Below are 13,944 nucleotides of genomic sequence, written 5' to 3'. Positions count from 1 at the left end.
CAATTACCAAATAAGTATTCTTCTACTACTTTTTTTCAATGTGGCAATCAAAAACAAATAGTCATTATGAAAACTAAATGACATTTTTTTTAGTAAGAGTTTTATACTGCAGAACTGGAAAGAAAAACTCAAGTACTGAAGCTTCTGGATCATGCGTGTGCTATGACACACTTGAGACCAACCTGTGTGATTTTGTTGTGGTTTGCCAGGAACATGGACAGGTTCTGAGATTCCTGAATGGATGAAGGCTCCGACATCTTTCTGAGGAACTGGGCAGCTCTAAGAAAAAAGATTTTAGTGTCTCCATGAGAGAAACATTGGCCACGTTTACATGGGAGCTTTAATTTCTCTTTAATTCAGAATAAAAGTTAAATCTGCTTTAAACTGACCTTGTAAACACTTAATCCCTCATGCAAATGTAATTCTGAATTAAACTTAAATCCAAATTAGGTGGCTGATATTCCAAATTAAATAATTCCTCTTTCTTGTAAACACTTAATTCCACTTTAAGCTAATGCCAGTTGTTCTGCGCATGCTCAATTTGACGCGATGACGCACTTGTGACGACATAGTCCATGATAGTCGCCCGGGCTCCAGCCAAGACTATTTATTTAATAAGAGCTGTTGTGTCAAACAATGGGCGTGCTGTAGGTGCACTCTGCCCCCTCCCATACTGCATAAGTGTATGGCTCGGCAGGTGCGCAGGTTTGGGCAATCAGGGACCATCTGAGTGTTTGGCATGCTCTCAGCAGCAATGAGGATCAGACAGCACGTGAACAGCAGTACCAGACACTGCAAGTTTGGAGGACTTTAAAACTACAAACTGACTCGCTCATCTTAGAAGACACCGCCGGTAAAAGCAAGTTGCTCCGTGGATGCGCTCCATTCACCGTCTTAAATGCTTACTACAATGTTGCATTCATGGACGCTCTGTACTTCTCAAATGTGACCTAGTATGTACTGCCTTTGTTGTGGATTAGATTGAAACATAATTTGAATATAATTTAGGAGCTTAAAAATACAGAAGTAAAGTTTAAAAATTGTGGAGTAGATTACATATTAGGGTAAAATATAAACAACGATTTTATTTAAGAATGAATAAATCTTGTTTAAATGTAGAACATATTTACAATGTGAACTTAAATCATGTAAGAATTATTTTGATTACAATGTGTTTGACAGGGTAAAAGTATGTACATTTTTAATTAAATGAGTATTTATAAAAATGTCTGTTCTACAGTTTTCTGTTACTACATTAATTGTTGTTTGTGTTTAAGGTGTTTTACCTAAAGACTAAATCCATTGCTACCTGCTACAAAGAAATAAAAGAAATGCAGGAAAGAAAAATGATGTCCGAGTATTTCCTGTCAAACGTTTTCTGAGTGGGTCTCTAGTCCTATCAAGTACGGTACGGTTAAGAGAGTACTTGATAAGAGCCTTAAAATACATGGATATAATGAAGAGACTGGATGGAAAGAAGCATAAACATGCAGACATTCACACGGACACGGACTTATTACACACACACGGCCCTCGGCAAACAGAACAGGATTCATCAGGGCATGAAGCACCAGAGCTTCACTAATGATGCGCGGATCATTATAAAGTTCATTTTTTCACTCGATATCCTGTATAGAGGAGGTAGTCTGCCTCTCTATCTCCTTCTCCACGGATGAAAGGGAAACAGTGCATTATTGTCCAGCTGCTGCTTCAAAACTGCAATCAAAATAAAAGTGAAAACAGTTGTTATTGTGTGGTCTATGTTGGAGCCGAAAAGAAAAGGTCGGTTTGTGTTTTTTCAGAGAGACGTGATACGTCACGTTCGCCCCCTTGTCCAATCAGAATCAAGACTAATAAACCGGTTTTGGAAAAATTAATTCGTAATTACTATTTCTAGTCCTATTACGTGTGGAGACCGGTCCAGGACCTGGGGAGGGAGGTGCAGCGGACTTCAGTTCTCGGCCTAATTTCCCCGTAAATATCCAACTATCACACAAAACGAACAAGTTTAAAAAAATAGCTACTTTCCTTGGTAATGAGTTACTTTTATTATAGAGTAATTCAGTTACTAACTCAGTTACTTTTTGGAACAAGTGGTGAGTAACTATAACTAATTACTTTTTAAAGTAACGTTCCCAACACTGGTTTTTCGTGTCATTTTGTGTATTATGTTGTTGTTTGTCTATTTATTCAGTATATTTTTTCTCTTATTTTGTGTGTTTTTGTTGGCGTTTTGTGAGTTGCTGGTAATATTTAGTATGATTATCATTTTTAACAAAAAATAAACAAAATCCATATTTTCAATGTTTTAATTTGTTAATTTTCCTCTCTCTCTCAAGTACCGCCTGTAGTGCCATGGCATACGCATAGTGGTACACATACACCCATTTGAGAAACCCTGGACTAGACTATGTAGTAGCAGTCTTTCAGGTTATTACTGCCATCTAGTGTCCAATGTTGTTCCCGTTTGTGTGGGTGCATTTCAACGCTGTTCCATACCGTTTGTAAGCAGAGTGGTCATTCTTAACGCTGCACTTCATGTTCTTCAGCTCATCCAGCACAGCAAACATGTTGATGAACTTCCCCAGTGTGAGCAGGTACGCCTCAGAGACAAAGTCCTTCCTGCGCTCAGTGTGACACAGTCGACGCACTTCGCCACAGAAACGGTCGATTGCCAGGCGCTGGAAGGCAAAAATTAAAAAAAATCATGTCATATGTCTTCAGAAAATATAGGTTGCACACATGCTTGTGACAAAAATCTAACATGAAACACCTATGTTTAAATATCCTGGACACAAAAAGCATGAATAGTTTATTTTTATTCAACCGCAATAGAAATACTCACATTTCATACAAGTGTCTTTACATTGCTTCTATAGCAGCTAAAGGCAGAGTACCATACTACAATACCTGGAAGTACATGAAGTTCATCAGTTTGGTGACCTCAGGCTCCAAAACCTCAACGGTTTTCTCGTATATTTCCACTCTGTTTGGCTGCTCGTTGCATTTCACCTGAGAAATAAAAGGATCAGTGTTTAAGGACCAAGAAAAGACTGTGACCTTAGATAATATCACTTTTTCACAGTGTAAACACATTATTGACGTCTAATCGGTTATTCCAACTAAAGAGCCTTAAAAAGATACGTATGCAGATAACTGTGCTGTGTGCCAATAGTCGGTGCACATGCACAGTATAATGTTAACAACATAGAACATCTTAATTGTTATAAGATATCTATTTGTGGTAATGCTCCTGTTAAAATGTGTGCAAAAATTCACATCAGAAATCTGTAATCATTCCAATATGAATAAGAGCGATAAAACAAGTTTTCCTCACTTAAAGATTTCAATTACGTCTCATCAAGATTTCCTCACAACGCAATGGGTTTTCAATGCTATTTCACACTATGGGCTTCTTTAAAAGCGTGTATAAATCCAAGCACAGGCATAGTTGTTGTAAAGATTTGCAATTAGCAAAATACTTTTTAAAACTCAAAAAGACTATTTAAATACTACGAGTTAAAAGTAACCACTGAAAAGCTTTAGTAGGTGAATATTGCAGATCATCCCAATGATGTAGCAGGAGAACTGGTGTCGTGTCTACCTGTGGTATGGCCCGTGAACAGCTCCTCCAGGTGTAGAGCATGATGGCGTACTCCTGCCCCTCCTCCAGCATGTCATTCTGAAGCAGGAAACACAACCCTTTAATCCCAGCTGTAGTTAGAGACGACATACCGAGGACTACAGTATTTAAAAGCTGTAATTCACACACTACAGAGATACATGTTCCACTGCTTCCTTTGTAATGTCTGACCCTCTCAGTGTGTGGGAACAGGGATGCCCTGCATGCACACCATGTGCTCTTTGTTTCAGACCTCCTTCAAACTACAAGTTCCATTACGACCAGTGGGCGTGCATTGTAGCTGTTCTCATTCAACGTTCTTGAAGCCAAAATGCAGCACTTAGGGGCGCTTCCATCTTGCAAATTTGATGTAATTTGGAGCCAATGTCTGTGCAGTAGAGTCCGGCGGGAGGAGCCCTGGTAACAAGTCCCGCCCATTTAGTGTACTGCCCTGATGAGTTGCGCAGCCCTGCTATGCCAAGAACATAAGTATCTTTCCCACTGGAAATTCTACCAACGCCTTGTTCAGATAATCAGATCATAGAGGTTAGTACGAGTACTAGTAGCTCAAAAAAGACAAACAAACAGAACAGAAAAGTTTAATGGCGCCTCGGCTTTCCATCACAACGCAACTGCTTATGCTATTCACAAAGAGAGCTACGCAAGATCCGGGGCTGTCAATCATCATCATATATGATGTCAAATCCTGTTTTTCAACCTCAAGTAACTTATTTAAAACAAACTTCACAGAAAAAATTGCACTTGAACACAATGTAGGGTGATAATAACTAATGATCACAGCAGAGTTTAGGTTTGGAAAAAAATTATGTGACGAGTATTTTAACTTTACAGTTTGACCAACGTCCCATCCGTTATCATTGAGGAGGCGGGGTTTATGACCTATAATGCAGCCAGTCAGCAGTGGGAGCTGTAAAAAAAGCTTCACTTCCCCATGAGTATGTCCGGTCCATTCTTTTTACAGTCTATGATTTCAACCTACAAGATTTATTCATTCACCAGCCTTTGATCAGATCTGGGAAAGTTGTGAGAAGTGGTCAGATGATCATCAAAAACTGAGATTGTCGTACCATGCTGGAGTGGACGGTGGCCTGCTCGATATATCTGGCAATCCCTGTGACAAAGGCATTACGATCCTCAAAGTTGGTGTTGAAGTTGGGCTGCAGAAAGATAGAAAATAAAAAATAGATGAAAAGAAATTCAAAAAAAAAGAAGACTCATCAAATAGAAATACAGGTAATTAACAATTAATCTATTGTTGCATTCATGCCTTTGGATAAAAATGTTATTTTTAATAGGATTTTAAGAACGGCAATTACTTTTTTCATGATTTATCATTTTATTTTTAAATAAAGACCATACAAACACTTATAAAAGCTGGGTCATGTGCAAGCATCATTATGAGGGTATCAATACATTTCATTAACATAAAAATAAAGAAATAATAATAAAAATAATAGAATAAAAAAATTATAATGAAAAAATTAAATAGTATTAATAGCTTCGAGATGCCTTAGATATTAATAATTTGTACAGCATAAACCCAACAATACAAATAAATTTAGACTCATAAGATACTGTATTTACTTGAGCTGGAAACTTAATTCATAAAAGGCAATTACAATATGAATTTAGGAGAAAAAAAAAAAAAATCTTGTTTTATGATTTAACATTTGCTGTGTGTGCATGTACTATACACGTCTGCATGCTTGTTCTATGTGAAATAATACCCTTAAAATGAAACCTTTCATCAACAAACAGGTTCACCTAATATGTAGTGTAGTTTTTAAAATATATATATATATACACACAGTATATATCCTTTTCTTTGAGAAATTAACTTTTTCAATAAAAACAATGCTCTTATTAATTTTTTTACTTTTTTAATGTTTTTGTGTATTTGCTTTTGCTTGTTTGCTTAAACTGGTGTGTGTACACCTTCCCACTCAACTTTAAAAAAAAAAAAAAAGAGCGTATTACACAAAGTAATTTTTTATTAACCAATGGGCTTGTTGAATGAGGTTTGCGTGCAGTCATCGGCACTCACCTGGTACATGACTGAGGAAGGGAGCGGCTCAATGCATGGCTGCTGGTCAGGGAGAGGCAGCTCCTCCAGCAGGTCCACGTTCGAAAGGGCATCTTCTAAGGTCACTGTGGATGCCATGCTGCTGCAAGAAGAACCAAAATCTATCATTAAAAACAATTATTCTATAAATACAAAACTTGCAAACCAAACGCAACATTTTATAAACATTAGAACTGGAATCTTGTGTTTGTTGGGAGCTGAAAACCTGTTAAATAAAGAAAATTGCTTAGACTACAACACCATAACTCATCACTGGGGTTATTCTGCGATTCTAAACAAACAATATTTTTTCTTTTTAATTGACATTTGGTTTGAAATATTTCGAATTCATTTCCCGGAAAAAAGTGAGGAAATCCCTGACTTCCAGGTGGAATTTAAAACAAACTAGGCTAAATCAGGTATGAAAAAAATTCCAATTACATCCAGATGGAGGAAAATTTAAGTTTTTCATTTTGCTACAAAAATGCAATATCAAAGTATTAATGTTGCACTAAGGAAACTGATCTGCTGTCAGAAATGCACCAGGTGCAAAAATAATACACAAAAAAACATGCAACCTTTCGTTTTCTTTTTTGAAAAAAGGTTTATTTGTTAACTGTCATTCCCAAAGACTGACAGCAGATCTGAGATTATGCAAGTTGAAACGTGCCATCCATGATTTCTACAAAGCATGTGCAACTCCGTCTGCAGGATCAGAGAGAGCAAAGCAGGTCCTCATTCCACGCAAACAAAACTGTTGACTGTCTTGAGGACTATCTTTGAGCCTCTGAGACCTTGTTGCTTTAATTAGAAGCAGAAATAAATTATTTATAACAACAAAAAGACAGTCAACATCCCTCGCCAGATTGGTTGTCATTATAACTCACAACCTTTTCCTAAATGTCCTAAGTCTAAGAACTTAGATGTATACATAAGAAAATATCATCACATCAGAACATAAATGTACTAACTATCTTAAACGATTTCTAAGGCAAGCTGTCCCCTTTGAAGATACCTCAAACAGAATTAAAAAACGGCACAAGGCAATAAATCCGCACTTCTCATTTCTGCGAAAAGCTGTCCACTTTAACTTAGACTGACGGACGCACGGAGCTCAAACTTATATCCCCCTTCACACTTTGTGGCGGGGGATAAAAAGATAGCTTAAAGTAAGAAAGGGCATTTAAAGGTTAAATAAAATTGTTAGCAATAGCACCATTAAAATCATTCTTAAAACTTAGTAGCAATCACTACAGTGAACGGTTCAATATCTTGAATGACATTTGTTTAAAAATAGTTTCTCTTTTTTTCTAGTACAAATAGCTGAGAATAAACTAAGCAGCTAGACTTATTAGGTGCCATTACATCTAAAAAAGAAAGAAGCACAAACCACAGGACCTGCAGCGTCCACTATAAAAAACAAAAATAAAATTAAGTGAATGGTAAAGAGACGTTAAGCAGCCACTTAAAAGATACACATTTATGTGATGAATCTGTTGAAGTATCTACTGTATCTCTCTCTATATTTTATATATATATATAAATAGATGGTGCTTCAAAAAGTCTAACCTAAACCAGCAGCTATAACTATGAGTCAACTTGATCGAAATAAGGAACTCTTGCTGCACAGTTCCTGTTTAGATCGCTGCATCTTAAGCTACAGCCTCTAAAACAAACGGAAATAACACCAAAGTCACATTAATTCAGTCATCGGAGGCCATCACAGAGAACACTGCTGAAGTTGCACACCATGTGATCCCTTTTATAATTACACCATAAGAGGCTTAATCTGAGCATGGACTACTGTAGGTGAGCTCAGTAAAGCAAAGCGGATAACATTAGTTCCAAATGGACCGATGCAAACTGAATAGAAGTAGATGTTTCACCTTTTCTGCTGCCTTCTCAAGATGTCTTTGCAATCACACATCCTGTGAATGCCTAAAGCTCCTGGAGTCAACTGTACTATTGATGGATTTTTAATCAAGCCATCGCTGTCTTAGTCATTCATTGTTTATTTACCCTACAACTGAAAAAGAGGCTCAGGGGCCACATGTATCCCCCCTTTAAATTCAAAGAGTTTATTATCATGTGCACAGTAAAGAAACATTGAATACCAAATTTTGTTTGAATGAAAGTCTGACAGAACTAGAGGATTATAAAACTAGGATTGGGACAAAAGAAATCAACAAAACCCAAACAAAATCAATATGGCATTTAATCGTCCTTCTTTCACATGTGATACAATAACTGATATGCTGGTGCTAAATAAATAAGCATATCCCTTTTGTCTGCATTGTGTTCAGCAGGAGCACATTGAAATATGGCACACATGGCTGACAGTAGGGATGGGCGATAATAGACTAAAAATTATCCCGACAATTTCTGGGATTTATCACGATAACGACAAATATTAAGATAAATTAAAACAATGAATAAATATAACAATTCCCAACTTAAAGTATTAACAGGTCCCTTAGCAACACAAATGAATTGAATACATCAACACTAGACAAATCAAAAAAGGCTACAATAGCTGCTGACTCAAAGAGCTCATGAGCTGATATTTTATGGAATATATTAGTGCATGTGGCTCACTATTAGTGTTATTATATGCAATTGGTTTATTTCTTCACTTAAAATGAAATTAATTTCTTAAAAAACCACATAAAAAGCAAAAATAACTCCAATAGTGTTCTTACTGCTGCTGAATCCGGTTTATTTTATAAATGATGTGCTCATTGCCATAGGGGTCTATAGGACAAAGGCGGGACTTATAATTTTTTCACATTTCCAAAGAATCATACATAAACAGATTTCTCAGAAACTCCAGACAGCAGCTTTAAAGCTGGGGTACTCAATTTATTTTCTTTAATTTAAAAAAAACTGTTATTAGCATCATATTGTATATCGTAAAAGTAAACATTTAAAAAAAAAATAAAAAAATACGTCTGCCTCCTCATTGGCTGTCGCAATATATAGTGAAGTGCGTGCACGGTGCAAACTTGTTTTCAGTCTTGAACTAACTTTGGACACGCAAGTGGCAAGTTTTCCTTCTAGACAGGTAATCTAATGTTCCATTTTCCTATATTTTGTTTGCATCCTTTTGCGTGGCAACGTGTTTTACTGGTAGTGCACGTTCAGCTCTCGTGCGTGATTTTGTGTACTTCTGAGCGAGGAGGAGACTGGGAGGGATTATCAGATTGGGGGATGGGATTTATGGTTCGAATTCAGCCATGCAGCTCTATCATGGTTCAACAATCAGGTAGTGCAGCTTTAAGTGAAATACCACCAGCCTCCTTACAAATAGCTCCACAAACAAACTCGATCTATTCTCTCTTCTCTGAGGAATTCTTCACATTTGCAAAGTGTTATTTTATTCATGACCTTGGATGTTTTATCAAAACTGTTACCCAAACTCTACAAAGCTGCCATGACACTTCAATAACAATAGAAACCCTGCCAGTTTGAAAAATGATAAGAATGAGATAAAGACCAAATTTTGTGGCTCAGCAGATAACGTCACCACTCCCACATACTGATGCTAAATAAATCTTAATTCCATCACCATGTATGAAGAAATCACTTTACTTCTATTAAGTAAACATATCACAGTCTCGTTGAATCTAAAATAAATTATCTTCAATTTACTCACAAATCTAGATGAGTGCAATGGGGTTTTCATGTGAATCCATGGATCAGATTTTTCTTGTATAATCCGTTACCTCTAGGAGTGTGACGATATCTCGATACGGCAATATATCGTGATATTTTTTCGCACGATCGATTATCCATATGCCCGCGCTAAGTATCGATTTTTTTGGTTTTCTCAAAACCTTTTCTGCTTTTTCACTAAAATGTGCAGGTAGGTCTTCACAGAAATGTTGGCACTGTTTGTTGAAGGAACCAATATATTGTTAAGTGGAATATTGCACTATAACGGTTAGGAGTGTGACAATATCTCGATACGGCGATATATCACGATATTTTTTCGCACGATTGATTATCGATATGCTCGCGCTAAGTATTGTTAGCAAAGAAAAACTTTTTTTAACAGAAAGCACTATTGGAGATACTATTTGTTTACATTTGTATGTTGACACTTATTTACAGAAATGTTGCACTAAAATAGTGTCACTGTTCATAGGACACTTTTTCAATTTAGTGTCTTTCAGAAATATAAAATAAAATTGTATTTTTTCACTTAATCTTTTTTTTTTCTTGTTATGTCAGATTATCGTAGATTGATTTTTGACCAATATATCGATAATCGCAGTATCGTCATATTGTGAGATAATCGTTATCGCGTATTACCGTATACCGTATCGTGAGGTACCCAGAGGTTCCCACCTCTTGCTACCTCAACATTGTGCCATTGAGATAACATAAATAAATCATACGAGCAAGCTCAAATTGAAACTCTGAATGAAAACTGGAATATATTTTCTAACTGAAACTGAAGAAGGAGCCCACAGACATCCTTCACAATATTGGAATGCAGACATAACAAACCTATGAACATGCAGCGCTCATAAAGTTTGACAGCTCATCTGAGTGGATTGTTTTAACAGCAAACCTACATGAATTTAGTTGTTTAACCATTACCACAATACAGAAATAATGCATAAAACGGGAACAGCAACTTTTGATGCAAGTTATTCAGATGTGAATCTTTCAACTAAATACTAACCACAAGGGCACAAAAACACCACAACAAACAAACCAAAGTGACAGAGGATGTGGCCTCACCCTCACCTATGTTTTTTTTTTTTTTTCCAGAAATCACCTTCATTTTTCCCTTCCATAAACAAACATACTCTCTTTCTGATAGCTTGTAGTTACTTGAAGGTAAAACTCCTCAAAAGCAAAATTTGGAGAGAAAAATCTCTTCGTGGGTGGTTTTTTATTTAGATTTCAAAAAAAAAAGTTTAAATAATTATCCCACAATTTAAAAACACAAATATACACTAGGAAATGTTACTTTAACACAGGTAAGCTATATACTGTATATCCGTTAAATAAATCAGTGCAACGGAGTTGGACACAACCTAATCCTAGTTTTAAAATGTAAAACATTAGAACAGGAATGGACTGCACCAACTAATAATATTGCTGTGAAATATCATTAATAAATCTCACATTTTAACGGTGTGAACCATAGATGATGATATCTGGGTTGAACTGTTGGGCAGTGAACGCAACGCGACTTTGTTTGCATCTACTATCTGAGCACACTTCTACACAACACGATCAAAAACAGACAATGAAGTATTTATTTATAAGGTAAAAAAAAAAGCTAACATTATTTAATGATATTTGGAAGCCTTTCCTTAAAAAAAAATTGAAAAATATCCCTAATATAACAATTTCAATGCAATGTATTTACTCTAGACTGGCTTGGTGGGGTTAGTATAGGGGTAGGGTGGGGTGCACATGTGAGGGAAAATAAAAAACTTGTAAATCAGTTATAAGTTATGAACTAACAGTAACACTTAATACTGTATCATACGTTTCTTGTAGTTTAGATTATCACATATGGGGAAGCCATTTGTGATAATCGACGATTATAATATTACAGTAATGCTGCAGAAATGTTCTTTAATTTTATATATATATGTTTATTTTCAATTTAACTTTTTATTTTTATGTTTATTTTTTATTCAATTATTTCTTTCTTAGACCCACTAGTAAGTTTGTATGTATGCTGAAGTTGCAGACTTGATATTATGCTAACAAATTGACTTGATGCTAATTTTGATATCACACTGATTTTTGATATGCTCCTTCCTGAGATTTATAAGAAATAGTGCTTTTTTGTGTGGTCACGATTTCTATTTTCTATTTTTTCTTCTATTTTGCTTTGATGCTATCGACCGATGTCTGATTTTCAATGCTTTTGACAGCTCTAATGTATGTATGAAATGTATGTAGGTATACAGTATAGGTATAGATACTGTAGGTAGATGTCTTTATTAAAATTGTCCCGATACAACTTTTTCAATTCCGATACGATACTGATATTGCCGCCTTGCGTGTTGCGCGATACCGATATGGATGCCGGCACGAATCATGCATACTTTTATTACTTATTTTCAGTGTTTGGAATAACGGCGTTTAAAATAACGGCGTTATGTAACGGTGTTTGTTTTTCAGTAACGGGGTAATCTAACTAATTACTTTTTACGCTGTTACAACGCCGTTATCGTTACTGAACGTTAATTGCGGTGCGTTACATGCATTGATCGAATAAACTTTTATCCGAAAGCATCCCCAGCTTCTTACACAGCTGTTGTGAGGAGGTGGGTTAAAAACAAGGTGAGCGATTATGATTGGCTTAGGCGGCGTCATGTTTCATGGTAGCCAATCAGAGCCAGTGTTTTTACACATGTGCCAGCAAGAGAAGGTGGGTTAAAAACAAGGTGAGCGATTATGATTGGCTAAGGCGACACACGACACACACTGGATGAAGCAGCAGATAGTGAGCGTGGAGCAGTCTGATGAAAAGTTGGCATTTTTAAGGCGATACAAACACTACTTTAAATTAATTGTGGTCAAAGTTAAGAACATGTATGTGAAGTGTTCATTATATCCAGGAGTGAAGAATTTATCGACGTCCGTTGTAAGCAACTCGAATTTAATGAAGCAACTCACGACACGCATCTAAAAAAAATGTAAATTCTTTGACATATAGCAACTTTTTTTTTTTTTTTTAACAGTAACGCAAATAGTTACTTTCCTTGGTAATGAGTTACTTTTATTATAGAGTAATTCAGTTGCTAACGCAGTTACTTTTTTGAACAAGTAGTGAGTAACTATAACTAATTACTTTTTAAAGTAACGTTCCCAACACTGATGATTTTGTAGTGTGGAATGTTATAGAAGGCTTGATCAAGTGATGTTACATTATATTTTTAAAGTGCAAACAATTCAAGTTGACTTCAGTTATTTCATACTGTCAGTATATGGTGGGAGCAACTGAGGGCGAGGACAATAACAACAAAAACTTATCGGAGTGCTTATATCGGAGATTTTAGATGCAGTCCGATAAAATCCGATATTCGTTTTCTGGCTGATATAGGACCGATATCCAATATCAATATCGGATCGGGACACCTCTATTCTTCATAAGTTTAAGTACCGGTGTATGTGTGTGTGTGTGTATGCATGTAGATACATTATGTTCACGTCATTTACCTTTTTACTGTTGCAGCAGTAACAAAACTGAACTGAAGGAGCAATAAAAAAAATAAAAAAAATGATTAATACAAACAGACAATGAAGTAAATAATTATATGGAGAGGAGACAGTGGGTAAACAATAAATAATGTAAAATACAATATTAGTTCGTTTAGTAGCGTTAAATGTGTGTTCTTATGTACATATATATTACTGTGACTGCCACACCTGTGCACAACCACCAGGTAACAATCCATGTAGAAAACTCAAGTTTGGTAAATATTAGAGGTTTGTGTTAGAAATAGTAGTTTAATGTGGATTCCTGGGGTGTGACTCTGTGTTTAATGGCCGTTTCCTCGCTCTGTGCTGCGGGCTGAGATTAGTCAGCTCAGGCCTGAGTAGGAAAATGGCTTTACGCTCCACAAGCTGTTCACTCCTTAAACCTAATTATTTTCACTTACGTTTAATGCGAATGTCTTCTTAGAATAAGTTCATGAGCACCGTGTGTACGTGTCTCCCCTGGCTCTCACTGTGGAGTTAGCTGGAAATAGTCCGCTCTGAAGTTTGGATCACACTCACCCGGACTCGCGCGTAGGGAAAAGTTCCTCCTTCACGGATCAAACTCCTGTTCCATGCAGCCGGGCTCTGGGTTTATTCCTGAACACTTTGGACACGGTGAAGGCGACGGTGTCCTTTTCCCTGCTGTCGGAGTCTTCCCTGTGTGTGTTACTATCATGGGCGGGGGAGAGAAGACGAGCTGGGAGTTCCTGTCCCTCAAATAGGGAAACTCAACAGGAAACTCGGTCAGAGCTGCGGTCCTGTGTTCCTCCGCTAGGGCTCACAGCACAGGCTGCACTATGGGAATGTAGAGTGGCCACAAACTAGTGCAGTACTTCACTACATGGACAGGTGTACAGAGTACTGAGATATCCTACTCAAGTAGAAGTACTGTTACTTGATTCAAATTGTACTTCACTAGTACAGTGTATGTATTCATGTGGAATTGTCAATTTTGGCCAAATGAGTATGTGTTTGAAGGTTGGATGTACAAATAGGTGTACATACT

The 13,944-nt window shown here is 36.6% G+C and overlaps 1 protein-coding gene across 2 annotated transcripts in view; it reads right to left on the bottom strand.

Moving 5' to 3' along the window:
• Positions 1-13,693, bottom strand: part of cyfip1 (cytoplasmic FMR1 interacting protein 1) — a 36,424-nt gene extending 22,731 nt beyond the window's left edge. The window contains exons 1-7 of one of the 2 annotated variants that reach the window (XM_028443428.1): positions 13,458-13,693; positions 5,688-5,805; positions 4,711-4,800; positions 3,605-3,682; positions 2,911-3,012; positions 2,500-2,681; positions 183-279 (exon numbers count right to left, since the gene is read on the bottom strand). In XM_028443428.1, the coding sequence (XP_028299229.1) occupies positions 183-279; positions 2,500-2,681; positions 2,911-3,012; positions 3,605-3,682; positions 4,711-4,800; positions 5,688-5,804 (666 nt within the window). In that variant the 5' untranslated portion in view covers position 5,805; positions 13,458-13,693. Of the gene's footprint in view, positions 1-182; positions 280-2,499; positions 2,682-2,910; positions 3,013-3,604; positions 3,683-4,710; positions 4,801-5,687; positions 5,809-13,457 lie in introns of both variants that reach the window. The other variant, XM_028443427.1, reaches the window with a different exon arrangement.
• Between the last annotated feature and the right edge of the window lie 251 nt (positions 13,694-13,944).

The sequence above is a fragment of the Gouania willdenowi genome, chromosome 4 (genome assembly GCF_900634775.1).
Source record: "Gouania willdenowi chromosome 4, fGouWil2.1, whole genome shotgun sequence".
Taxonomy (NCBI): Eukaryota; Metazoa; Chordata; class Actinopteri; order Blenniiformes; family Gobiesocidae; genus Gouania; species Gouania willdenowi.
Note: the sequence above shows the minus strand (reverse complement) of the source record. Positions and strands in the feature narration are given on the sequence as shown.